Consider the following 27,162-nt stretch of genomic DNA (forward strand, 5'->3'; position numbering starts at 1 on the left):
AGTACAAGTAATCAATTCCAGCCATGGGCATGCAGTCACCTGCTGTTCTACAAGTGGAACCATGCACTGAGGGGGTCATTTAGGTGCAGTTGATATGCTATACTGTAGGGATAATGCTATACTGTAATGCAGCAAAAGGCATCGTTGTTACGATTGGCCGTCCATATCGTATACAATATCGTCTACTGTGTACGCAGCTTTACTAATAAGTACCAGTGGACACAGTTAGGGAAAGCACTACTTACCACATGGAATGGTATATATATACACACCTTTCCCACCTAAGAACCAGGACTACAGTCTCAGACATGGCAATTTGAAGAGGTGCCATATTTACAAGTTGTGCATGAAATCGAATGAAAAACTGCAGTTTTGCAAAAGCATATTTTAGTAACTCTCCTCCTAAGACTTACAACCATATATGCTATGTTTGAAAAATTATCAGAAAAACAGGGAAAAAAAAAAACAGAAAAACAAAATTAAGAAACATAAATTTCACGGAGAAACATCATAAGGTCTGAACAAGAACAACTGGCTTTTCCTTAAAAACCTTAGGCCATGTACTGTACATTATACATTAGACAGGGCAGGGTTCTAGACCTTCCAGAGTGATGACCAAAAGTTTCCTTTAGCGTCTCCCCAACCGTGGCCGAATTGTGTGTGTGGTCATGGCCATAAATGAAATTCAATGGGGTAGAGGGGGAGTGTGTAATCGGGCAATCAGTGTCTAATTCTTACCATGAGAAGGAAGGCAGGTCCCTCCTCCTTGCACCTGCTTGATCTGTCCACAGAGTGTGAGTGTGTGTGCGTGTGTGTCATGCACAACAATGTCGTGCACGCACTGGTTTTGGGGAGACTGGGAACAGTGTCTGCAGGCAGTTTGTAATTACAGCGGTAGGCAAGAGCGGGCTGGCAGCAGGGTGACGTGCTACCTCCCCCAAGCTGCAGTGCTCAGAGCAATAGCCCTGCTTGCCCGCTCCTATAACCGCCACTGATTATACAAATCTGCCAGGTATCACAGCAGCATTACATGAGTTCTGTTACATTTAAATTCACTGCATACAAAGAGAAAAAAAGTTTTGTCTCTCCATGTTTACTTACCGGTATTGTCTGGTAAAAACATTGTGAAAATACAAGCAAGTCCAGCAAACATTAGAAAACCGGCTGTTGATTTTCCTCTTCCACACCTAAAAAAAAAAAAGAACACATTAAGTAAGATAATATACATTTATGTATGGGTTCATTAATCACATTTTATTTAAAATGAGTTGCAACTCCCATAACCTACATTTTTTATCACACAGCTATAAAGCTTCATAGGAGAAAACAATTGTAAGAAAGGAAGATACCACATAACCCCAAGTCAGTTTTTAAAAGGTCAGCAGGTTACGTGCTGCAATGATAAAGGCAAATAGGAGGTTATTCTGGTTCACTCACAACGGCAAATTCCTTCTCAAATGGACAAAACCATGTACACTGCAGGTGGGGCAGATGTAACATGTGCAGAGAGAATTAGATTTGGGTGAGTTATTTTGTTTCTGTGCAGGGTAAATACTGGCTGCTTTATTTTTACACTGCAATATAGATCTCACTTTGAAGTAAAACCCCAACCCAAATCTACATTTGCCCCACATGAAGTGCACATAGTTTTGTCCATTTGAGAAGGAATTTGCATTTGCGAGTGAACCAGAATAAGGGCCAGAATATGTAGGGATGGCTATCGTACTTTATTATGGGTTTATTTTATATAAGTCCAACCAAGGAGAGCAGCTTATCCTTTAATAAGCTTGTTGTGATACCATATGGTAAATTAAGCATACTTTGATTATGACTGAAGGCTGAGCATTTTCTACTGTTTTCCCAATAATAAAGTGTGTAGATTTTAGAATATGATTTATTGGTGATTAAGTATGTTTATTGAGGATAGGAATGACCAATTACAGTACTTCATTACTCTTACACTGGGGAAAGAAACAGTAATAAGGAAAGAACTGCTGGCAAGTTGCAATTTGGGATGCCAATCCCAGGGCATTTTTTTCAAGCCTGGGATTGAAAAATATTCAATCCCGGGATTTCCGAGGTCCCGAGATTGGCATCCCTAATTTAAAAAACCGCCCACAACCCCTCAACCCACCGCCGTGCACAAATAATTACATGGTTGACCTGTCCGGCAGGCGGTGCAGCTGGTGCGGGGGTGCAGCCACTGAGTGGGCAGGTGGACGGTAGTGGGCAAGCGGCAGGCGGTGTGGGGGTGCAGCACTGAGCGGGCAGGCAGACAGCAGTGGGGCGAGCGGCAGGCAGTGCGGGGGTGCCGCACTGAGCAGGCTGGCAGAGAGCAGTGGGGCGAGCAGCAGACGCCTGTGGGAGTGCAGCCAGCGATTAGAGTTTCCAATCCCGGGATTTTGGGATTAGACTGCACAAAGGAGTATGGAATTTAGCAGGTAATATGGACAGATTGCTGTAATATGGGACAGTGAAGGGTGTTATAGTTTATATGGTATTTTTGTGAATTAAAAAAAATGACTAAAAAGGAAATGACAATTTTTAATGGTTATATAGAAAAAGGAAAGCAACCAATTCACAGAATCATACATGTGTGTGATTTAGGGGGGGGGGGGGGGGGTATCTCCTATTAGCAGCGGTGCTGCTCAAATTCCCTTCATGTACTATTTTAGCCCAAAAAAAATGTAAAAAAAAAAAAAAATTTTGAACACACCAGCCATCTGCTTCCAATTTATCGTTAAACAAATATCATTATCTACATCAATGGTTCACAACCGTTTTTCCCGTACCCCTTGATTAGGCTTTTCAATTTTCAGTAACCCCTTGTGTCAAATCTCCCCCACCCATCCTGTCAGGGTTGTACCAGAGCCACAATGTTTCTGCTGTTTCTATAGGTGACACTCACCTTTGCTAGTTTTGGGGTGCTCTATGGCTTGTGACCACATTGTTTAAACAGAAATTGTAGGGGGCTCTGCACTCACTAAATTAACTGATATTAATAAATAGTGGAGATTTAGTTCATGAATTGATCAATGCATTTAAGCCTGCAGCCCCCTTCACGGGACCCCACTTTTCTGCACGTCCTAACACTATCGCTCAAAATCATGGGTCCTCAAACTGCGGCCCTCCAGATGTTGAGAAACTACAAATCCCAGCATGCCTTGCCACAGTTTTGCTATAGGGAGTGTTAAAACTGTGTCAAGGCATGCTGGGATTTGTAGTTTCACAACATCTGGAGGGCCGCAGTTTGAGGACCCATGCTCAAAATGATTACAATATACATAGCTTTCTCATTATTGTTTGATTCCATGCATGCTATCTGGTCTAAAGCTCACAGCAGACTATGCTTTTAAAGGTGAGCAGTTACCAACACACCTGTCACTAATCGTCTAGGGAAGTGGTTAACATAAGCTATGGAATCAAACATAAATGTGTTAGCTATGTACAGATGTAGCAGGCTACATCTTTGCAGGGGCTGGAGATTCTATCTCCAGCCACCGTCAGCGGTCAGCTATCACCAGGGGTGTGCGTGCACGAGACGCTTGCGCACCCCATGGCAACGGAGCCTGTCACCGGTCGCCGCTGGTCCCCCTCGCTGCCCCGACCCCCACCCGAACTGGGCAGCATCTCCCTGAAGCAGAGACGGGCAGGGAAATGCTGCCCAGCCGCCGTGATACTGGGACGCGCGTGCGCGTGAGATGCATGCGCGTCCCAGTGAAAGGGATCTGGCGGGCGCCAGGAACAGATGGAGCCAGCTCCATCTGTATATTGTAATCATTTTGAGCAATAGTGTTAGGACCTGCAGAAAAGTGGGGTCCCGTGAAGGGGGCTGCAGGCTTAAATGCGATGATCAATTCAAGAACTAAATCTCCATACTGGGAGTGCTGGTCCCTGATTCAGAGTGGAAGATCTTTGGATTGCCCATATTTCATGAGGAAATATATATAAATATATATATATATATATATATATATATATATATATATATATATATATATGTACAGACTGGCCACCCCACTGTAATTAGTAAGAAGAGTGCCTTTCCCCCATGTATCTCTGTGTGTGTGTGTGTGTGTGTGTGTGTTGAGCCAGGATGCCATCTCCACCTCCAACCTGGCTGCATCTTCAGCACCAAGGCAACCCGCCTAACTTCTGCAGCCATTACAGGACAGGCCGCTGCGTATACCCATGCAGGCTAACGTGGAAAATGCGGGGAGCGTTGCACCGCCATTACAAGGTGGGCTGCCGTGTACCCCCAGGGGTAAGTGTACCTCCGGTTTGGAACCGCTGATATATATGTTACAGTTACCATGTGGCACAGCAGTACTGCTTAGTCTATGTTTTTCTTACATCTATCAAGTTAACAATGTGAGAAAACAAAGAAAAAGTATTCCTACAAGGGACACTCTTATTCAATTTTTGACAATATATGTTTCTTGATGGTATTATTGCATTGATAAAGAATCCCAAGTAAAACAGCAAAAAGGTCTAACACAGGCTTGTCCAGCCTGCGGGCCGCATGCGGCCCAGGTCGGGTAGTAATGCGGCCCAGTGCATTTTAAGAAATTCTAAGTATAATATATTTAGGGCAACTACCTGGTCCGCCCACAGCAGCGTCTCCGTGCTGGCCGCGGCACTGTGCCCAAAGGAAAGATGTCCGTGGCCAGCATCGAGTTCTTCCAAACCTAAAATGGCCGCGGGAGCGCTGGTGCGAATGCGCAGGTGCAATCAGCTGCTCCCGCGGTCCGAAGGACGTCTGAGCCGGCGCTTCCCCCACGTGATCCATCCCAGCAGCACGCATGGCTGGATGATGATCTGATGGGTGGCGGCGGCAGGAGCAGGCAGCCAGGCCAGCGGTGCCTTCTCATACCCTCACTACCATCAGTGTCTTTGTGAATTGCTGCACTCATCCCCTGTGTCAACAGCTGTGGTGAGTGATCATATTCATAAGTGGCATTACCAGGGGGCATTATGAATATAAGTGGCATTACCAGGGGGCATTATGAATATAAGTGGCATTACCAGGGGGCATTATGAATATAAGTGGCATTACCAGGCTGCATTATGAATATAATGCCCCCTAGTAATGCCACTTATATTCATAATGCCCCCTGTAGTGATCACTCACCACAGCTGTTGACACAGGGGATGAGTGCAGCAATTCACAAAGAATATATAGAAAAATATCCTGCACTTCACAACCATGCCTTATTCATGTCATCGCTATTTGGAAGCACCTACATTTGTGAGCAGCTATTTTCAAGGATGAAGCACACAAAGAATAAAACTAGAACCAAAATATCTGATGAGCACCTTGAGCACTCGCTGAGAATTGCAACAAGTTCCATCGAAGCAAATCTGGATGCATTGGTGGCTGAGAAACAAATGTCAAACATCTCACTAACTTCATTTCCAAGTAAGTTTAATACGTTAACTATGTTTTCTATGTTTTTTTGGATGATCAGGTATCGTTACTGTTATTTTATTTTATGTGGGGCCCAAACCAAATTTTCAACTTCTAATGTGGCCAAGGGAAGGTGAAAGGTTGGACATGAGGTTTTAAAATGAGCAAAATATTAACAATAATGCGAAAACGTGATAAGTGAAAATAAAGTGCAATCCACTATTAATAAAACTATATATATTGTCAGCATGACTTGTCATGTTAGCGATCATTCTATCGGTCTAGGGCAGTGGTTCCCAACTGGTTTTCCAGGTCTCCACATAGAATCACAACTGAAATAATTAGCTCCACCTGTGGATCTTTCAAAATGTGTCAGTGAATAATGAGTGCACCTGTAGAGTGACCTGGAAAACATGATGTGTGAGGAGCAGGGTTGGGAACCACTGCTCTAGAGCAATGGTTTTGAAGTTCAGTAAAGTTTCTAAGGGCCAGATGTACAAAAGTGATTAAGTGGAGAGGTGATAAACTACCAGACAACCAGCTGCTGTCATTTTTCAAACACAGGCAGTTTATCACTCTCCATTTTATCACTCTTTGAAGCTAAGTACATCTGGTCCTAAGTGAGCTGTTGCTGAGATTACATTGCTTGTTATCTGCCTGCCCTGACCGTCACTAGGGACTATTCTGATTCTTGATTTGGTGGTGCACTTCACCTCTGATATAACAACGATTATTTATTTTGTGCTTCTGAATATAGAGCAGGTTTTCTTATTGGCAGAGTGTCTATAAATACATGCTGTGTGGTTGTTAGACGACACACTTAGAAGATATAACCAACTTGAGGTTTATTCAAGTGACAAGCTTGTAGAATACAACAGTACTTCGGTAGTTAACTTCAGGTGCAATACAACTGATGCAAGGAATGACAGTTACGGGTGTTACTTATCTGTAGCGTTTAGCTTGTGCAGAGTTAATGGCAATTAACTGGTTTACGCTGCGGTATCTCTCCCAGTCAACGCTGTTGCCAATGATGATGAATCTCCCTGTATAAAGGTCACGCTTCTAACGGGAGTACAGCGGGGCTTTTGTCTTACGCGCTCCGGTGCACGTGGAGCTGCAAACAGGCATGGAGGATGTCACACGCTCTCTCTGAGGCACACGATCACGCACTATCACTTCCCTACAGGAAAGGAAACGCTGCCAGCAGGGTCAGGGGTCTCTGCCCTGCTATTCGCTATGCGAGCTGTCACTCAGGGTGACGTCTAGCTACAGTGGCTGCAAGGGGACAAGGCAGTCTGTAGGCTGCACACTAAACAGTGTATGGAGACAGACGCTGGGCGCTGCATTCTAACACTCCCCCTCGCTCAAGGCTGTCTTCGGCTACATAAAAGAACTTAATACAATACTTTGTCCTTTTGTTATACCTGTAACCGAAAATATGGTTAGAGAGAAAAGACATTCAGAACATCAAAAACTTCAAATCAACATTTTGAACTTGAACAAGTCCACAGTCCTTCACGAACTTAATAAGCAAGTTTGTCGACAGTCCTTTTGTAAGCATGTCAGCGACATTCTGTTCACTTGCAATGTATTCAACATCGATGGACTTGTTCTCCACTAGTTCTCTGATGAAGTGGTGTCTAATCGCGATGTGTTTCGACCTTCCATGGTGCTTGGTAGTACAGGAAAGATCTATTGCTCCCCTGTTATCACATGCGATGCTGATAGTCTCTTCTTCATAAAGTAGACCTAACTCACACAAAGTCTCTTTAATCCAGAGTGCTTCCTTTGATGTCTCTGTAAGAGCCATGTATTCGGCCTCAGTTGTTGAGAGAGCAACGGTTGGTTGTTTTCTACTCGCCCAACTAACTGCTGCCCCGGCCAGTGTGAACAGGTAACCGGTGTGGGAACGACGATCATCTTCATCTGCTCCCCAGTCGGCATCGCAGAAGACTTTCAAATTTGAATTGCTTGTCTTGGCGAACTTTAATTTCAAGGAACTTGTACATTTTAGGTATCTCAGAATCCTCTTCACTGCGATCCAGTGTTGCCTTCCAGGATTTATTGCAAACTGGCTCACCCGACTGACTGCATGAGTGATGTCTGGGCGGGTTCCAATACTTGCATACATAAGACTTCCAACCACGTTCTTGTAAGGAACATCTTGCATTTCCTCTACTTCTTCTTGTGTGGTTGGTGACATACCTTTTGTAATCTTGATGCTTTTGTCAATTGGTGTATTTACTGACTTGGAGTCTGCCATCCCATACTTCAAGATTGTTGCCTCGATGTACATTTGTTGATCGACTGTGACTGTTCCCTTTTGCAAGTCTTGAACAATTCTCATTCCCAACAAATGATTGGCTGGACCTAAGTCTTCCAACTTGAATTTCTGTTTTAGTTGATCTCTCACACTTATGATGTGATCTTCATGACCTGCTATAAGTATATCATCCACATTTATTTATTTATTTATTAACAGTTTCTTATATAGCGCAGCATATTCCGTTGCGCTTTACAATAGCAGACAGTGAAACAAAACAGGGTATTTACAGACAGTCAAAATGTAGGAGGGCCCTGCTCGCAAGCTTACAATCTATAGGGAAATAGGCATTGATACATAAGGATAGATACTGTATTCTTTATTGCATCGATTCCACCAGAACGCAAGGTTCTATGACTGGTTCTGGAATTTGATAAGCTTGCCTGAAGAGATGAGTCTTCAGGGAACGCTTATAGGTTTGGAGACTGGAGGAGAGTCTTATTGTGCTTGGGAGGGCATTCCACAGAGTGGGTGCAGCCCGAAGAAAGTCCTGCAGTCGGGAATGGGAGCGGGTAATGAGTGTGGATGAGAGACGCAGATCTTGGGAGGAGCGTAGAGGTCGTGTTGGATGATATTTTGAGATAAGAGAGGATATGTATGTTGGTGTAGTTTGGTTTATGGCTTTGTGTGTAAGTAAAAGAATTTTGTATTGAATACGGTAGAATACAGGTAACCAATGAAGTGACTGACAGAGTAGCTTTGCAGACGATGAACGTCTGGCTAGGAAGATTAGCCTTGCAGCTGCATTCATTATGGACTGTAGTGGTGAGAGTCTGTATTGGGGAAGGCCAATAAGGAGACTATTGCAATAATCAATGCGTGAGATGATGAGAGCATGGATTAGAGTTTTTGCAGTGTCTTGTGTAAGGTAAGGGCGAATTTTAAATATGTTTTTTAGGTGCATGTGGCATGATTTTGAGACAGATTGAATGTGGGGTACAAAGGAAAGTTCTGAGTCAAGGATAACACCTAGGCAGCGAGCTTGAGAGGTAGGAGTGATTGTCATCTTCTCAACAGCGATAGAGATATCAGGTTGGTAACTACTATTTATTGGCGGAAATATAATTAATTCTGTTTTTGAGATATTAAGTTTGAGGTGCCGAGATGACATCCAGGATGAAACAGCAGAAAGGCATTCAGAGACACGGCTCAATACAGATGGGGACAGGTCCGGGGAGGATAGGTAGAGCTGAGTATCATCCGCATACAGATGATACTGAAATCCAAAGGAGCTGATTAGTTTGCCAAGAGATGAGGTATAGATTGAGAAAAGCAAGGGACCTAAAACTGAACCCTGAGGTACTCCAACTGAAAGAGGTAGCGAAGAGGAGGTAGAATCAGAGAAACGAACACTAAAGGAGCGGTTAGAGAGGTAGGATGAGAACCAAGAGAGGGCTGTGTCTTTAAGACCTATGGATTGTAGTGTTTGTATGAGAAGTGTGTGGTCAACAGTGTCAAAAGCAGCAGAGAGATCTAGAAGAATTAGTAGTGAGTAGTGGCCTTTAGACTTAGCAGTGACCAGATCATTCACAACTTTAGTCAGTGCTGTCTCTGTGGAGTGTTGGGCACGAAAGCCTGACTGATGCGGGTCCATTAAGTTGTGCGAGTTAAGAAAGTGTGTGAGGCGAGTATAAGCAAGTCTTTCAAGTAGTTTGGAGGTGCATGGAAGTTGAGAAATGGGACGGTAGTTTGAGAGAGAGCTTGGATCAGAATTCTGTTTTTTCAGAATCGGAGTAATAACTGCTTGTTTGAACAATGAAGGAAAGACACCAGTAGAGAAAGAGAGGTTACAGATTTTAGTTAAGATTGGAATGAGCACAGGAGACAGAGATTTACTTATTTGCGAGGGTATAGGGTCAAGAGGAGAGGTAGTAGAGTGGGAGGCAGAGAAAAGTGCAGATACTTCATCTTCATTTGTGGGATCAAATGAAGCAAATGCTTTAGAGGGCTCAGGTATGGAATTGAGCATATCACCAACCGAGTTGGAGCATACCAATTCATCTCTGATCTTGTCAATCTTATCCCTGAAGTAGGAAGCAAGATCTTGTGCATGGATAGTGGTTGGTGGCTTGGGTGAGGGAGGGTTGAGAAGGGATTTAAATGTATTAAAAAGTCGTTTTGGGTTAGAAGCTTGAGCAGAAATGAGAGTTTGGAAATATTTTTGTTTGGCAGTTTCCAGGGCATAACTATAGTACTGGTAGATATTTTTATATGTAAAGAAATCCATTGGACTGTGAGATTTACGCCATTTACGCTCAGCTTTGCGTGAGATATTTTGTAGGTGTCTCGTTAATTTAGAGTGCCACGGTTGGCGTCTAGGCCTACGTGGAGTGTGGTGGGTAACTGGAGCCACTTCATCCAGGGCTGTTTTGAGGGTTAGGTTTAGGTGTGATACCGCCATCTCAGGAGTAGTGAATGCAGAAATAGGAGCAAGTTGTTGTTGCAGTGAGGAGGAGAGTACTTGAAAATTAATATCATTAATATTTCTGCGGGCTTGAGGTGGATTAAAGGATTTCTGTGTTTTTGAGTTAGAAGTACTAGAGGACAGCATGCAGGTGATAAGGTTGTGATCTGAGAGAGGGAAAGGAGAATTGGTGAATTCCGACACTGAGCACAGCTTAGTGAATATCAGATCAAGACAGTGGCCATCCCGATGAGTAGAGGAGTCAGTCCATTGGGAGAGGCCGAGAGAGGAGGTTAGAGAGAGTAGTTTGGAGGCATGAGCAGCAGATTTTGGGCTATCAATAGCAATGTTGAAGTCACCCATGATGATGGTTGAGATGTCAGCAGAAAGGAAGTGAGGGAGCCAGGCAGAAAAATCTTCCAGAAATCGTGTTGGCTGCCCAGGTGGGCGATAGATAGCTGCAACACGCAGCGAGAAAGGAGTGTAAGTTCTGATGGAATGTACTTCAAATGATGTGAATGTGAGTGATGGAACCTGTGGTATAACTTTGTATGTGAAGGATTGGGATAGTAATATTCAAACCCCACCTCCTCTGCTGTCACCAGGCCTGGGTGTGTGTGTGAAGTGGAGAGCACCGTGTGACAGGGCTGCAGGGGAGGCTGTGTCTGATTGTGAGAGCCATGTTTCTGTTATAGCCAGCAGGTTGAAATTGTTTGAAATGAAGAGGTCGTTGATGGATGTTAATTTGTTGCCAACAGAGCGTGCATTCCATAATGCACATTTTAGTGATTTGGAAGATGAAGGGAGGCATTTGATGTTTATGAGGTTAGCTGGATTACTATGTTCCTGAGAGTTAGGTGCCTGCGAGTGGGGCAAGCAGCTGGGGCCTGGATTAAGTGAAATGTCACCAGCTAATAGAAGCAGTAGAGAGAGATAGGTGTAGCTGCAGGTGGTTTGTGAATGTTGTTTCTGGCGACAGTTTGTGGATGTTATTGTCAATGTAGAGAGATATGTAAAAATCTCATGAGTGTTAATAAGAGGGGTGTGGATAATGGAGGCAGAAATGTGTATAGAGGGCTGAGCTTCAGGGAGAGAGAGAGAAGAGACTGATTTTGAGAGAAAACCATGGAGAGCGAAGCAGAGCAATAGTTTATAGTACATGGTGTATTTGAACAGTTCTATAGGCCAAGAGTTATATTAGACTTGCAATAGTTAATACCAGCTTACTGGTGTTGCTCAGATAGTCATTTATAAACCCTACATATATGTGAGTGCACGCTGATTAGCACAGCTGACCATAGATTGCATACAATGCTATGGCATGCAGTGAAGTAAATGTTTTCAGTTGTAGAGTTACCCTGTATTTTATGAAGCAGACACCAGCCTAATATGGCTCCAATTAGCAAATTTGCAATGTCTAAATGTTCAAACACAAGTATTGCAATATAGAAGCAGATTATGTTATTCGAATGGATGAATCACATACACAAACAGGCAGCATAGTGACAGTGTGAGTATATAGGAGTGCAGGTTAGTACATACGTTCAGTTGTAGAGGGTAATGCAAAGGGTTGTTAAACTTTCTTAGGCTTAAAGATGTCTTGGTGATGAGTTCATCTGTTTTCATCCTGTTTAAATCCTGAATAAGTCCTGAATTTGTTGTATCATTACAGAACCCTTTTAAATAAACCCTTATAAAATAACCCAACAGCCCAGGCTACAACAGCCTAGTGAGGCTTCCTTATAAATGATGGATTCTGTCCATGTGAAGTCAATACAGCTAATCAAAGCCTGAACAATCCACCCCTCCCCAATTACAAGGCAGGCAATAAAACTCCAATATAAACAAACATAGACTGCTATGATGAACAACTTTTCACCCAGAGTTTTGTGATAAAGGCAGTGGTCAGTCTCTGATCTAATAAAATTCATTTCAAGTAGTACTGTGTCCAATTTTATGTACCAGCAACGACCACTCTGTTTTAGGCCGTATATGGATTTCTTCAGAAGACACACCTTCTCTGTCTGAAGCTCATCCTCATTATAATGATCTGGTGATTCCATATAGATTTCTTCAAGTAGCTCTCCATTTAGGAACGCTGAGTCGAAGTCTAGTTGGTATAGCAGTAAGTCTTGTAAGGTGGCGACTGCAATTACTAATCTAAGAGTGTTATACCTCGCAACTGGTGAGTATATCTCCCCATAGTCAATTCCGGATCTCTGTGTGTATCCTTTAGCAACAAGACGGGCTTTGTAACGGGCAACTTCTCCGTCTGAATTTAACTTCTTGCAGAAGACCCACTTGTTCTTGACTGTCTTGCGGTTGCTTGGCCTATCTACTATGGTCCAAGTATCGTTCTCTTTCAGTGCTGATAGCTCTGTGTCTATTGCAGATTTCCATTTCGCCCAATCACTGCATGCTTTCGCTTCTCTAATACTCTGAGGTTCACTGAAAGCAATGTTCGCATATTCTTCCTCATATCTTCTGGCTGGTATGCCCTTGTTACTTCTTATGGAAGCCCTGTTTGTTGGTTCGCTTCCCTCTTCAGTATTTTCTGTTTCAGGTATGCTTTCTATTTCACACACCTCTACTAGTGCTTGCTTTTCTTGCTCTTTTGCTTTTGTGGGTGATGCTGTTTCTTGAAATATTACATCTCTTGATTTCAAAAGACGTCTGTTCTCTGCATCCCAGAGCCTGTACCCTTTGCTCTCCTCACAATAGCCTAGCAATATGCACTGTCTCGATTTCGGGTCAAGTTTCTTTCTCTTCTCCTTTGGTACAGATGGGGCAGGCCTTATGCTTGCTGGCGAATCGCCAGCAGCATGCCGCTGGCGATCCGCCAGCAGCACGGCGCCCCATCTGACTGAGACGCGCGTGCGTCCCCCACGCACGTGCGTCTCAGTATCCGGGCGGCCGGCGGGCGAGGCGGACGCAATACTGTCCGCCTCCCGCTCGAGGGGGGCTGGGGGGACCCGAAGCGGCTGTGGGGGGGTGCGGGCGCCCGGTGTGGGCACCGGGCGCCCGTCGGACGAGGACGGCAGCACCGTCGGAAGGGGACGCGCGCACACCTCGTGCGCGCGCGTCCCCTTCCGACACACAGATGGCGCCGGAGCAGGGAATGGCGAATGGCGTCGCCATCGCCATCCCCTGGAAAGATGAGCCCGGCGCCATCTGTATATGCGCATAAGCTCTGCTCCCAAAGACACAGAGATGACTGATGTCTGGCTTCTTCCCAGACCAGGCCTCTAAGGGGGTTTTTCCCTTCACGGCCACTGTGGGTGTTCTGTTTTTCAGGTATACTGCAGTAGATACAGCTTCTGCCCAAAAACTCTTCTCCAGGCCAGCATCGTTCACCATCGCTCGTGCTCTTTCAACGATTGTTCGGTTCGCCCTTTCACTTACGCCATTCTGTTCAGGCGTGTAGGCCATCGTCAGCTGATGCTTTATGCCATGCCTTTTGAGAAAGTCGGTTAGTGCTTCATTTTCGTACTCTCCCCCATTGTCGGATCTCAGGACTTTTAGCTTTAGGCCCGTCTGAGTTTCCACTAGGTTCTTGTACTCCACAATTTTCTTGACCACCTCACTTTTCTTCCTTATGAAGTATACGTGTGTCATTCTTGTGGCGTCATCGATGAGAGTCATGAAGTACTTGTAACCACTGGTTGACTCCTCTTCCATTGGTCCGCACACATCTGTGTGCACCAGAGCTAACTGTATTTCTGCTCTGCTTGCTGACTTGGGAAATGGGTTGCGGGTCTGCTTGCCTTTTATGCAACTCTCGCACACAGGTCTTCCGGTGTCTTTCACTGTGATCCCTGTTGCCATCCCATCAGCTAATTTCTGGACATTATCATATCCTAAGTGTCCCAAACGTCTGTGCCAGAGTTCCATCGACTCATTTTCAGCAGAGGCTGCCAAAGCTACACATTCATCTGTGTCTAGGACGTATAGTTGGTTGCATCGGGTTGCTGAAGCAATTACAGTCCCTCTTTCATTATGCACCATACACCTGCCCTTTGCAAACTGGACTCTGTAGCCTTTTGCCTCGAGTACGCTGATAGCGATGAGGTTACTTCCCAATTCTGGTACATACAGGACGTCTTGGATATCTGTGACTACTGTCTGTCCCTCAATTCTTAGTCTCACTGTGATTGTCCCAACATTTGATGCAGTAAGGACCTTTTCACCAATCCCGGTAACTGTTGTGGGTGTACACTATGTTAAAGAATTGAACCACTCCTTGTTGCAGCTGAAGTGTCTAGAGGCTCCCGAGTCCATGTACCAGAGATCCCTCCTTGGCTTGTCTGCTACATTCAGTGCTGACTCGTTTTTCTTGTCATGCCGCTTGTGCATGCCACTAGTGTTCTTCATCCTGCATTCTGAAGCCTTGTGCCCTACTTTGTGGCACACATAACATTTGAATGTGCATTTCTTGGGTTTTGCACCCTTTGCTACTAAGGCAGAACCCTCAGCTATGGCATCCTTGTGGATTTTCTCTTGGAACTGTAGTAGCTTGGCCCTCACAACTTCTGTTGTAAGCTTGGTTTCATTTGACTCTAGTGCGACAACTAGGAAGTCAAATTCTTCTGTCAAGTTCTGCAGCATTACCATCGCCACTTCTTCCTCATCCACTTTTGCTCCTACACATGCCAATTGCTGAGCTATTGATAGTATCTTATCAATGTAATCGTTCATGTCCTTGCATGCATTCAACTTTGTTCCATACAATGTGCGTCTCAAACTTATCCTCCTCATTAGGCCTTTATTCTCATAAGCACCTTGTAGAGTTGTCCACATGTCCTTAGCGGACTCTTTCCCACAGATTGTAGAATAAACATGCTGCTCCACAGCCAGGCCTATTGTGCCAATGGTCTTGTCTACCTCTTCTGGGTTTGGACTATCTCCTGGGGCTATTGTGACTTTCCATAGCTTCTCCCTTTTAAGCTGCATTTCCATAGCGAACTTCCATGTAGTGTAATTCTCTGAGCCTTTGAGTTTTGGAAAGTTCATGCTATGCCCTGTACTGTGCATTCTCGTTAACTCTTCCACAAATGACAATTCAGAAATAATTCCTTTGTGTTCTTTTATGTACTGCGCTAGCACTTGGTCTTTAGGGGGTTAATCTTCGCGCACGTGACGTGCTGGGCCCATAACCTATTGGCAGAGTGTCTATAAATACGTGCTGTGTGGTTGTTAGACGACACACTTAGAAGATATAACCAACTTGAGGTTTATTCAAGTGACAAGCTTGTAGAATACAACAGTACTTCGGTAGTTAACTTCAGGTGCAATACAACTGATGCAAGGAATGACAGTTACGGGTGTTACTTATCTGTAGCGTTCAGCTTGTGCAGGGTTAATGGCAATTAACTGGTTTACGCTGCGGTGTCTCTCCCAGTCAACGCTGTTGCCAATGATGATGAATCTCCCTGTATAAAGGTCACGCTTCTAACGGGAGTACAGCGGGGCTTTTGTCTTACGCGCTCCGGTGCACGTGGAGCTGCAAACAGGCATGGAGGATGTCACACGCTCTCTCTGAGGCACACGATCACGCACTATCACTTCCCTACAGGAAAGGAAACGCTGCCAGCAGGGTCAGGGGTCTCTGCCCTGCTATTCGCTATGCGAGCTGTCACTCAGGGTGACGTCTAGCTACAGTGGCTGAAAGGGGACAAGGCAGTCTGTAGGCTGCACACTAAACAGTGTATGGAGACAGACGCTGGGCGCTGCATTCTAACATTTCTCACTGTGACCTTTTAATTTGGTACCGTCCATTAAAGGTCTGTAAGCAGATCAAAGAGTGACCACACACGGTGCAATGATCACATGCATTGGGAACTTTTCAGTTCAAAGCGCACTGCGTGAAGAACACATCGTGCCATTTCTTTTTTTCGACTTGCTAAGGAGCATGCTAGAATATCTGTATATGTGTGTACATGTGGTAGGGAATATAGATCATCCAATAAGTGTAATAACAATGATTACAGTGAACAAAATTCCTTCATACTCACCAGGACTTCTCAATAAAAAACAGGCAGAGTGGGAAGGCTGGGACTTCAATAAGGCCATACAACGCCACATTCAAATACAGATTGCCTTTTAGTTCCCCTGCGTTTAATGTCATGCCATAGTAGACCAGACTGCAGACGTACCTGGAAGAAACACATCATCATTGCTACTGAAATGTTTACAGATTTCAAGAGCTGTTTTTCTGAAAGTCAATTTATCAAGAATGCACTCAAAGAAGAATGATTTGGATGAAAATAACAGTCCTTTCACCACTGCTAGGCAGAGACTCCCTGATCTATTAGCAATACTTTCCCCAAACACTACATAGGAAAAAAGATTTACAATCCGCACACATTTCACAGTGATTTTATAAATACATTTACACAGAGCAGTGGAACCATAAAAACATATATTACACATATACATTGTAATGTCCTTTGTTATACTGCAGTTAATTCAGTGCTAAAGTGTCTTAAAGGTCAGGGCTGTATTATAGGGGTCTGAGCAGTTGACTTTTTGCCCTCACCCCCACTCACAGTCCAATTTCCTTACCTCACACTATCTTAAATGAAGATCAATTTCAAATAAAAATGTTCTTTTAAGAGCCCTTTTCCACAAATATAGATTACACTAATCCAACCAGAATAAAAAAAATATATACACACTGCATATGGCTCACCTCTTTCATAATGCGCCCAACATGGCTGCCTTGCGAGTCAACCAGAATAAGGATAATAATGCCCACAGTAGTAGTACTCACTGCACATATTTAAAATAGAATAGAATAAAATTTGCGCACACTAGGAATTTTTTGTGGATTACAGTGCAGCATCAAACAGGGGTGGGGGGGGGGAGATTACATACATTACATTAAGACATTGCATGCATTCCATTTCTAGCTACGACTATGGTGGATAGGTCGCCAAGTAGGGTCACGTTGTTTGGCTGTTGATCCGGCAGGCTGGCTGACGGCGGCTCCATCTGTATACAGTATGCAGTTTGATCCAAGAAAGTATAAATGAAAGAGGACCCATGTGTAGTATAGTCTGCAGCACCTTACATGTGTAAAATGTGTTTTGAATATTTTACATTTTAAGTATTATACATTGTAAAATGTTTTAATTTCTGGGTCCTATTGAATTATAAATTGTAATAGAACACCTAGCACAACTCTATAATAACCAAGCATTATGCCGCTGACTGCTATAATCACCACCTCTTCATGAACACCTAACATAGTTACAGTGTATGTATATCAATTCGATATCAATCGTTATACTAACTGACAAGATACTAACTTGTTATTCAACAACTAATGTAATCATGTGCGTTGGATAGTTAATGAACCACAACTTTATCACATACAGTAGCAGTGTCCGAATAAATCCATTTAATATATATATATTTAGTTAAAACCAGTTTTATTGCATTTATTTTTTTATGAAAAAAAACTGAATCCTGCTTATTAATACTGTGAAGCACTACTGTGTATAAGAAACCTTGATCCTTTCATATGATTTTTTTTACATCTTTCAATAAAACCAACTTTATACTGCTTATTATTCCTATTACATTTGAATATATGCAGATATACCTATGAAACATTCAAAGAACACTAATAGATAAATGAAAAAGAAAGAATAACAAATGAATGTTACGCATTGTCCTTCCTATTACTTACAATTGAATAAATCTGAAGTATTACAAAATGTAAAATGCATAAAAACTTTTCAAAGAAACACACACAAAAGTTGGAGTTAAGCATTACCACACTGCATGCAAATGGCATTAAACATTTTGAATAAAAACAATATTTTTTTTAGTATACAGTATAAGGCGGTTTTTTGAGAAGTCATGGTGCCCTTCCTGTAGACATCCATATATATATATATATATATATATATATATATATATATATATATATATATATATATAGATAGATAGATAGATAGATAGATAGATAATATAGATATAGATAGATAGATAATATAGATAGATAGATAGATAGATAGATAGATAGATAGATATAGTAAGCCCGCTCGAAGGTAATGCTTCGAAAGCTAGTCTGCTAACTTGTGATTGCCTCTCTGCTTGTGCATGTGAGAGAGAGAGAAATATGTAGTTTCACTTGCTGCCAAAAGATGGCAGTGTTTTGGAGACACAAGCTGGCACTAGACACATATATATAGCGAATGGCAGCCCACCGATCCGCCATAAGGGCTGCCATCCAAAAAGGTGATAGTGGACAACCAGTTGCAAGACATTTCTGCACCAATGGCCATAGCTTAACCTCTCTCCGCTACCGAATGGTGGATCATGTCCCCCCTAACATAAGAGGTGGTGACACATCGACCAAGTTAATGCAGCAAGAGGCCCGCTGGATTTTTAAGTTGGGTACTTTGACACCCAGAGGACTCAATGACCATATGAGTCTTAATTACTTCCTTTAACAATTGAGCAGTTCCCCATCTTCTCACAATGTATCATGTAATTTAACTTCATGTATGACCCTCTTAATTGCTCTTGGTAGGGTTTTTGTTTCCCTTACTTTTCTTGTTCCTTTCGTTCTTCCCTGCCATATATATCTTCTTCCTTACCAGTTTTTTCCTTTTCTTCTCCCCTTTCCTTCATTACCACTAGCACCGCATTCTCTAGGCTCCATACACATGCCACTTAGGGATACTCCCCGTGGCCTATGCCGCCATAAGTACACTTGGCTTAGAGCCATTGGCACTATTATTGATATCTTCCTAGTACACTGCTTGAAGCAGGTCCCTGCATGTTCAACATGAAGGCACGTATACTGGCTCTTTTCGAACTATTCTTCTCTGCTAAAGTTTCTTCCTTGTGGTATGAATGTTTTCCAATTGTTCTTCTCTGCTAAATATTCTCATCTATCGTGTGATTGTGATCTGTATGAATTGTTTACCCACTAAATATCTTCTCTGCTAAATTTTTTCCCTCCCTTTTAGCCATGTATTGTGTATACCTAGTTCACCTCATGGCATTTACACATGTTCATATACATATGCGCTATAGCGCTAGAGCCCCAGGTTATTAGTCATGATGTACTCATTTCCTATGATCTTTTCTAACTTTGCTTCTCTGCTAAAAAAAATTCTGACCTAGATCTTAATATGACGGTATGTATGGTTTCCTACTATTCTTCTCTGCTATATACTCTTGACTTTTGAATGAATGAGATCTGTGTGTATGTTATTTCCCAGCTTATATCTTCTCTGCTAAATATATCCTACTTAATAATGATATGTTATGCTATTGAAACCCACACACATTGAGTTTGCGTGGGCACTCTATATATTTATTGCTTATTTATTGTATATGTATATTCAATGACCCATGCCTCATATTTCTTAATTTTTTGACAAGAAAAGGTAAGTATGGTGTAGGTGCACTGAAAGTCCAAATATAACTCATAAAATTTAACTTTTATTAATGTTCAGTAAAATTGGTAAAATATTAAAATATATTAGAAAGAAATAAAGATCAGAAAAGATTTAAAATATATATGACCGCTGCTCCCCCTGTCTTAACTTTACAGGGTTAATTTATCCCCAATTTATCATATTTCTTAATGTCTGTGCTTCTCTGCTAAAGTTTCCAAACTAGAATCTCTGAACTATGATATAAATGGTTTCCTCCTATTCTTCTCTGCTAAATACTCTTTGAATTGATGTGTTCTGGTTGAGTGTTGTTTCTTACTAACATCTTCCCTGCTAAATATATCCTTCTTTATTATTGTCACGATATTGCTGCACATATATAGCGTGTGCAGGCATTGTATTGTATATTTTCTATGTTTTGTGCCTCCCAGTGCATGTCATAACAGCAGACAGCTTTGCGCTGTCACCGAAGGAATGTAACTGTTGCCATAGCAGCATACAGTACGCTGCGTCCTCTTGTTGATAGGTTGTTATGGTGATGGGAGCACAGCTATGACGTACACGCCAGTGACGTCACACTTCAGCGCCAACCGGCCGGGCGTGCGGTCCCACTTCCAGAAGACGCTGATCCACATTTTGCAGATAAAACATTGCTGTGAATTTAATAAAAAAATGCATCATAGTACAAAAAAGTGTCAAGAGTCTATACGTTTCCATTCCATAAGGGACCGTCTTCAGGAGTTACATCAACATCAGCATTGCAAATAAAGAGCAATTCCAAGATATATATAGATATATAGACGATGAATCTATGTGTATAGGTGTGTATGTATGTTCCAGCTCTGGAATGCATGGAGCAATTGACACCAAACTTTGTACACATAAAAAAAGACTGTGTTGGTAACACACCCCAAGCACCCCTAGGGAAGGGAGGTGGGGACATGTAAAAATAGAAAAACAACCGTTATTAGTGTTGAATCCACAGTTTTCGAGGTAGCTGGGGTGAATAGTGACACTCCCAATGCCAGTTAAGTACAAGTTATGCCCCCATCAGCATGATGGGTGAGAATGGGTGAAAAATCAGATGTCCACAATCATCGACATTAGTGTCAAACTCATAGTTTTTGTGGTCGCTAAGCTCATTGGTGATGACACAAAATAAAGTCAGGAACTGCAGAATTCATTGTGAAAATTCCCTTCCTGAAAAGACCCGAGCCATGCTGAGAAGAATGGAGACAACAGGAAGCCAAAGACTGAGAGGTATATAGTGATAGAAGCAAGGTCCCCAGAAAGACAAAGTGTTTTTTTTAGGAGTTGCGTATGTCAGGGGACAGGGCTGCATGTGACAGTGGCATGATGTGAGGAAGAGAATGGAGGTAGCAAGAAGCCACACACTGAGCGTTATATAGTGGGAGGAGCACCATCCCCTAGCAGCACAGTGTATATAAGAAGATGCATAAGGTGCTGCACTATATAAGAAACTGTAAACCAAAACATAATTTAACAGGGGCAGTGACATGATGTGCGAAGGGGAATAGAGGCAGCAAGAAGCCACAGAGTTGTATAGTGGGAGGAGCAGGGTCCCCAGGTGCAAAAAGTGTATCAGGAGAGGAGGGATGTGTCAGTGAGCACAGGGCTGCACATGACAGGGGCAGTGACATGATGTTATATAGAGAAATAGAGAAGTTATATAGTGGGAGAAGCAGGGTCCCCAGAGCCATGATAGCAATAATACTACATATGCCTCTATAATACATATCAATGTCTATGTTGGTCTTCCAGAGAACCACAGGAGCAATAATAGTACACCATCTACCTCTATAATACACATTATAGTCTATTGCGGATCTTCCGGAGAATCATGCGGGCAATAATACTACAACATCTGCCTCTATAATACACATTATAGTCTAAAGCGGATCTTCCAGAGAATCGTGGATGGCTGAGTAAGAATGGGGGCAATAATACTACATATGCCTCTATAATACATATCATTGTCTATGCTGGTCTTCCAGAGAACCACAGGAGCAATAATAGTACAACATCTACCTCTATAATACACATTATAGTCTAATGCGGATCTTCCCGAGAATCGTGGATGGCTGAGTAAGAATGGGGGCAATAATACTACATATGCCTCTATAATACATATCATTGTCTATGTTGGTCTTCCAGAGAACCACAGGAGCAATAATAGTACACCATCTACCTCTATAATACACATTATAGTCTAATGCGGATCTTCCCGAGAATCGTGCGGGCAATACTACTACAACATCTGCCTCTATAATACACATTATAGTCTAAAGCGGATCTTCCAGAGAATCATGGATGACTGAGTAAGAATGGGGGCAATAATACTACAATATCTGAAAGTATAATACATATCAGTCTAATGCAGATCTTCCAGAGAACCATAGGGGCAATAATAGTACAACATCTGCCTCTATAATACATATCATTGTCTGATGCAAATCGTCCAGAGAATTATGGTGGCAATAATACTACTACAACATCTGCCTCCATAATACATATCATAGTCTAATGCTGATCATCCAGAGAATCATGGATGGTGAATGCGCATAGGCGCAATAATAGTGTAATTTTTATGTACACCATAAACATATACAGAAAAACCAAGAATTATTACGCAATTCTATAGTGTCTCCCTCATTGACATATTAGTGATTATGGAAACATTCTACCAAGTACTGCAGTACATTCTATAGAGGAAAAGATGCTCATTAGTTGTTATTTGTTACTTCTCCACCTGTCACAAGGATTTAAACAACTTCCCCAGTCTCAACACTGCTACTGGAAACCTACGCACACAATAAATATATTGCTGGCACAAGACTTTAAATGCATCGGTCACATGATAACAGTGGAGGATGCCATTTACGGATGTTCGACCCTGCCCTATTGGAGCCCTACAGCCACAAACATGGTTTGCCATAATCCAAAGTGCATCCAAGAACAGTAATATTACAAAAACCTTTTTACGAGTTATTCACGCAGTGTTTCTGGGGTTATTACCTCCTCAGCCCTTTTAATTGGTTATAAATACATGTAGCTTTTCCTTCTGGCATGTTCCCCGAGGCTGAGGAACATTTTTTCATCTACCTCTTTACAGCAGACAACCTTATTACCGCGTCTGTATAGCAATTTTCGGCACTGATAAAAAAATATTAAAATGCATTCAGATTGCTTTTGTTATTTGAACATACTTCTCCAGAGCTCACATTATACCCAGTACGAATTGTTCACAAGTTATTATGATTAAAGTATTACAATCTCCCGGCAAAATGCAAAGATGTAAAACGCATCTTAAATAGAAAGACAACTCTTCAGAGATCTATCTTGTCGTTATAAATTACACGACTTAGCAGTTCACAAGACACTGCATATACTCCGTGTACTTTTCTTTTGCAACGTAATTGCCATCATAATGAGTGCTTTGATGAAGAGCCATCTGAAAGAAGCTGTTGGTGATAGCTGAGGTGCAGGCCTCCACTCGGCAGTCCTTGGTGTAATTGTCCTCGTTGCAATATGTCAACATGCCAATGTCGTTTCTCATCTTCCATTGGAAACCAGATTTGCTTAGAATTCCCAAAGATCCACAGTAGAAGCTTTAAACAAAATTTATTTTAAAACAGTCTATCTGGATTTTTTAGCTTTCTTTGAAAAAAAATCTCTTTTTTAAACTAATAACTATTTAATTAGATACTAATATCTTAAAATTTAGTTGTCAGCTGGTGATTTATGCTACAGGGGGGACTTAAAAATGAGTTTGCTAAAAGACCAGAGTTGTTGAAAGACTTTGTTCGTCTACAACTCTTTTACAAAATCTGCATACTGTCCATGCTGAGAAGTATTCAGTCAAATTTGATTATTTTAACCTTTTTCCATTTCTCGCTGACAACCAGCTGAGACAGTTCATCCCAAAGGACTAACGAAAGGGGTCGGGTGTGTTGACAACTGTTACATAGAAAAGAAATATCTGTAGCACAAGGGAACCACATTTAACTTAATAAACCCTCAGCTCTAATGTACAACTCGGATATCTTATTTTTCATTTAAACAGTGCCCATTCTTGTGTTAGTACTTTATTAATGATAAAGATTAACCATTAACAAACAAAGGAGGTTATTCCGGTTCACTCGCAAAGGCACAATCACTCTTTAATGGACAAAACCATATGCACTGCAGGTGGGGCTGATGTAACATGTGCAGAGAGAGTTAGATTTGGATGGGGGGTGTACTTCAAACTCATATCTATATTGCAGTGTAAAAAATAAAGCAACCAGTATTTACCCTACACAGAAACAATAAAAGACTCAAATCAAACTCTCTCTGCACAGGTTACATCTGCCCCACCTGCAGTGCAAGTGGTTTTGTCCATTAGAGAGTGATTGTGCCTTTGCGAGTGAACCAAAATAACCCTCAAACACTGGTGAAATAACAGCTTTAAGGTCTTAGATCATATTTAATGAATAGTGAACCCATATAGACTGTACACAAGTGCCACATACAGTAGGTAACTCAGACAATGGGGAGTGTTCAATAAATTTTGCAAGCTGTGACAGTGAGCAGTGCTGACTGCTCGCTGTCACAGCTCGCAGGGTCAGTATTCAACTGACCCCCTGTACTCGCCGTTTTTGTAGCGGAGGGGAAACGGTGTGTGCGACCGCAAAAACATCAAGGCTCGCGGCTAAATGTAGCGGGCTCCCTGCATTAGCTGGGAGCCTCGCTGTTTGGGAGAATCCTCGCCATCCACTGACAGTGAGGATTCCCCCGGAACGTAGAATAGAGTGAGCAGCCGGTGCGGGGGTTAAACGGCAAGGGTCACTTGTTTTCGTTGATCCCCACCGTTAAACCCCCTCGCTGGCCACATTGAATGCGGCCCATTGTATCGTCTTTTAGATTCAACTATTATTTTAAATGGAACTGTAATTTCCTCTTCTTGAGGACAGACGGGGAGTGTCCCTGTCACATAGCCATATGTTCAAGATGCGATAAACCTAGAGAACTGGCTGGTTCCTACGACCTCATGGACAGAACTGCTGAGATACAAGTCTGTTACCCTGTTATGTACTGAATTTTATCTTCCCTGAGATGTAATCATTTAAAGTTTATGGGCCCTTTCTTAACATGATCTCATAGCCGCTCTCTCAAAAGGCTGCAATATCACTTAAACAACGCAACATAATTCACAGCTTTAATCTAGCTTAAGAAATAAAAAAGAAAAAGGGAGTTTCTAGTGGTCTCATTACATATTGTCAACAACCAGCGATAAGAGCTATTAATAAAATGCTCTACTTAATGCAGGCTGAGAAAAACAAGTACAGTGGTAATAGCCGTCTCAAAATTAAATACATGCTTTTCATTTTATTGACCCTTAAATGCAGTCATTGTCCTGCAGGTATACATCTTATATGCCATCTACTGATTCTGCTGCATTGAAGGAGTTAAAAATCCAATTAACCTGAACCTATCCCACCAAATGATTCAGTATTGTCACAGTAATAATTAACCACAATGAACAGCAAGAAGCAAAATAGCTTCAATAGATCATTGGCGCGGTGTCTATATCTCACGGACAGACAGACCAATGCCAATATCATAATGTACCGGGATAATAGGATACAAATGAAAAGATATGGGACTCTGCGGCTTCTTTCTATTTTCAAAGCACTGGAACAAAAAAATTCTTCAAATTAAGATTTTATTTTTTTTCGCCTTCAAATTAAACAAGAAAAATAAAATTACTTTGATAGCATAAGCCAGTAAATGGTTTTCTGTAAAGTAACATGATGTGCATCACCGAAGACACACGTCTCAGCCTCCTGTAATAGTAAATCAGCTCATTTTTCTTGCCAGCACAATTAAATGCTTTTACAGAAAAAGAAAAAAAAGTAATTTGTGAGTTAAATCAGAAGGCAGAAAATTACAGAGAAGGAAAGGAACAGAAGACTCGGTAATCCAAGTACCGACACTTTTGTTGGACATGAAGCTTTTATGCCCATTAGACATGCCAGCTCAGAAATGAACTTACTGTAAATCCCACACGATGAGACAAAACTTATTGAACTTCATTAATCAGAAAACAGGGCTAACGAGCAATGTGCAAGAGACAAGTTAACCATTTTATAAATTTTGTAGACGTACCAGATATACATCAAGATGATTGTCCTCCTGCACAGCACTGCATACTTCACCAAATCAAAGACACTATGTACAGAGTCATTGGCTCCTAATGCTCGATTACATTCTTTTAATTTTAGCGTAGGATTTTCTTTTCCATTGCCTCGAGCTATATGGAGCAGCACTTCCTCTGCTTGTGCTGTGTAGCCATTGGAGTAAAGCCATCTCGGGGATTCGGGGAGTAAACTAACAACAAGAAGTAGTATACAATATTATGTTAAATGGGTGGCTAAAACCCAATGATGAACAATACATTTAAATCAAACCGCTACCATGCATAAACATAAGGATAAATGTGCACAACTCGCTCAGGTAACCCTTTTAGTTATTTTAGTGCCAGAAGGAGGAGGAACAACAAGTTGATAAATGCACACACACATGGATTGATGATCCCAATGGAGATACATACAGTGAGTGCAAACAAGTTTTATTTTTAACATAGGAGAAGGTAAAGCACAATGCTCTATGTTCAAGGAAAAGATACATTAACAGTTAAGTTAGGATCCTGTCAAACTTAAGGTGTGTACACATGGTGCGATGTGACGGCCATCGATAGTGATTCGATACTGGCTTCTGCCGGTACCCGGCATGGAGAGAGTGGCGGCATGGGTCACGGGGGGGGGGGGGGGGGCTGGGTCCATGCTGCATTGAGCAGCAAGGCCCATCTTTCGATCTAGAACAGGCATTCCCAACCACGGTCCTCAAGGCACACCAACAGTGCAGGTTTTAGTGATATCCAGGCTTCAGCAGAGATGGTTTAATCAGAATCCCTCAGATACTAATTAATTCACCTAAACTCAAGCATGGATATCTACAAAACCTGCACTGTTGGTGTGCCTTGAGGACCGTGGTTGGGAATGCCTGATCTAGAAGATCGAAGCAGAAATTGAATTGCATGCACAGTCTATTTCTGCTTTTGATAGCGATGCCGCATATCGAGATCAAATCTGGATCGAATATATTCATGGATTTCTAAGAAAATTTACAAAAATGAATGGTTAATTTTCCACAAAGAAAACGGTATATTACAGATATAGCCACGCTCATCGTTGCCGAAACTGCCGTGGCAATTGCAGTGTTCTTGTTTCTGTCCGTGTGCATTGAATTCACTCGAGCAGCTCACAGAAATGCGTTAAGCTGCGATATTTTGGTACAACAAACAAGCTTGAGTGGCCAGATCTCCGAACAATGAGAGAGGCTACATCTGTATCATGTGTATGCTATCTGAATGAGTGCTCAAACCACTGGTCCCATAACGTAGAACCGGGCAATCAGAACTGTGTATATCTCCCAATCATAACTGTTCTATTTAGCTGGAGGCATGTTGGATATAGTCTGGAGCAACCCATATAATGAACAAAATAACAAGCCATGACTAGTGTAATGTAATGGCAACAATCCATGGGAAGCC

At 42.2% G+C, this 27,162-nt stretch overlaps 1 protein-coding gene across 4 annotated transcripts in view; it reads right to left on the reverse strand.

Moving 5' to 3' along the window:
* Nucleotides 1-27,162, reverse strand: part of LOC146009024 (solute carrier family 22 member 15-like) — a 297,660-nt gene that overhangs the window by 233,124 nt on the left and 37,374 nt on the right. For all 4 annotated transcript variants that reach the window (XM_083148995.1, XM_083148996.1, XM_083148997.1 and 1 more), the window contains exons 6-8: nucleotides 25,716-25,937; nucleotides 16,146-16,286; nucleotides 1,102-1,187 (exon numbers count right to left, since the gene is read on the reverse strand). In XM_083148995.1, coding sequence (XP_083005121.1) covers nucleotides 1,102-1,187; nucleotides 16,146-16,286; nucleotides 25,716-25,937 — 449 coding nt within the window. The remainder of the gene's footprint in view (nucleotides 1-1,101; nucleotides 1,188-16,145; nucleotides 16,287-25,715; nucleotides 25,938-27,162) is intronic.

The sequence above is a fragment of the Crinia signifera genome, chromosome 6 (assembly GCF_055691185.1).
Source record: "Crinia signifera chromosome 6, ASM5569118v1, whole genome shotgun sequence".
Classification (NCBI taxonomy): domain Eukaryota; kingdom Metazoa; phylum Chordata; class Amphibia; order Anura; family Myobatrachidae; genus Crinia; species Crinia signifera.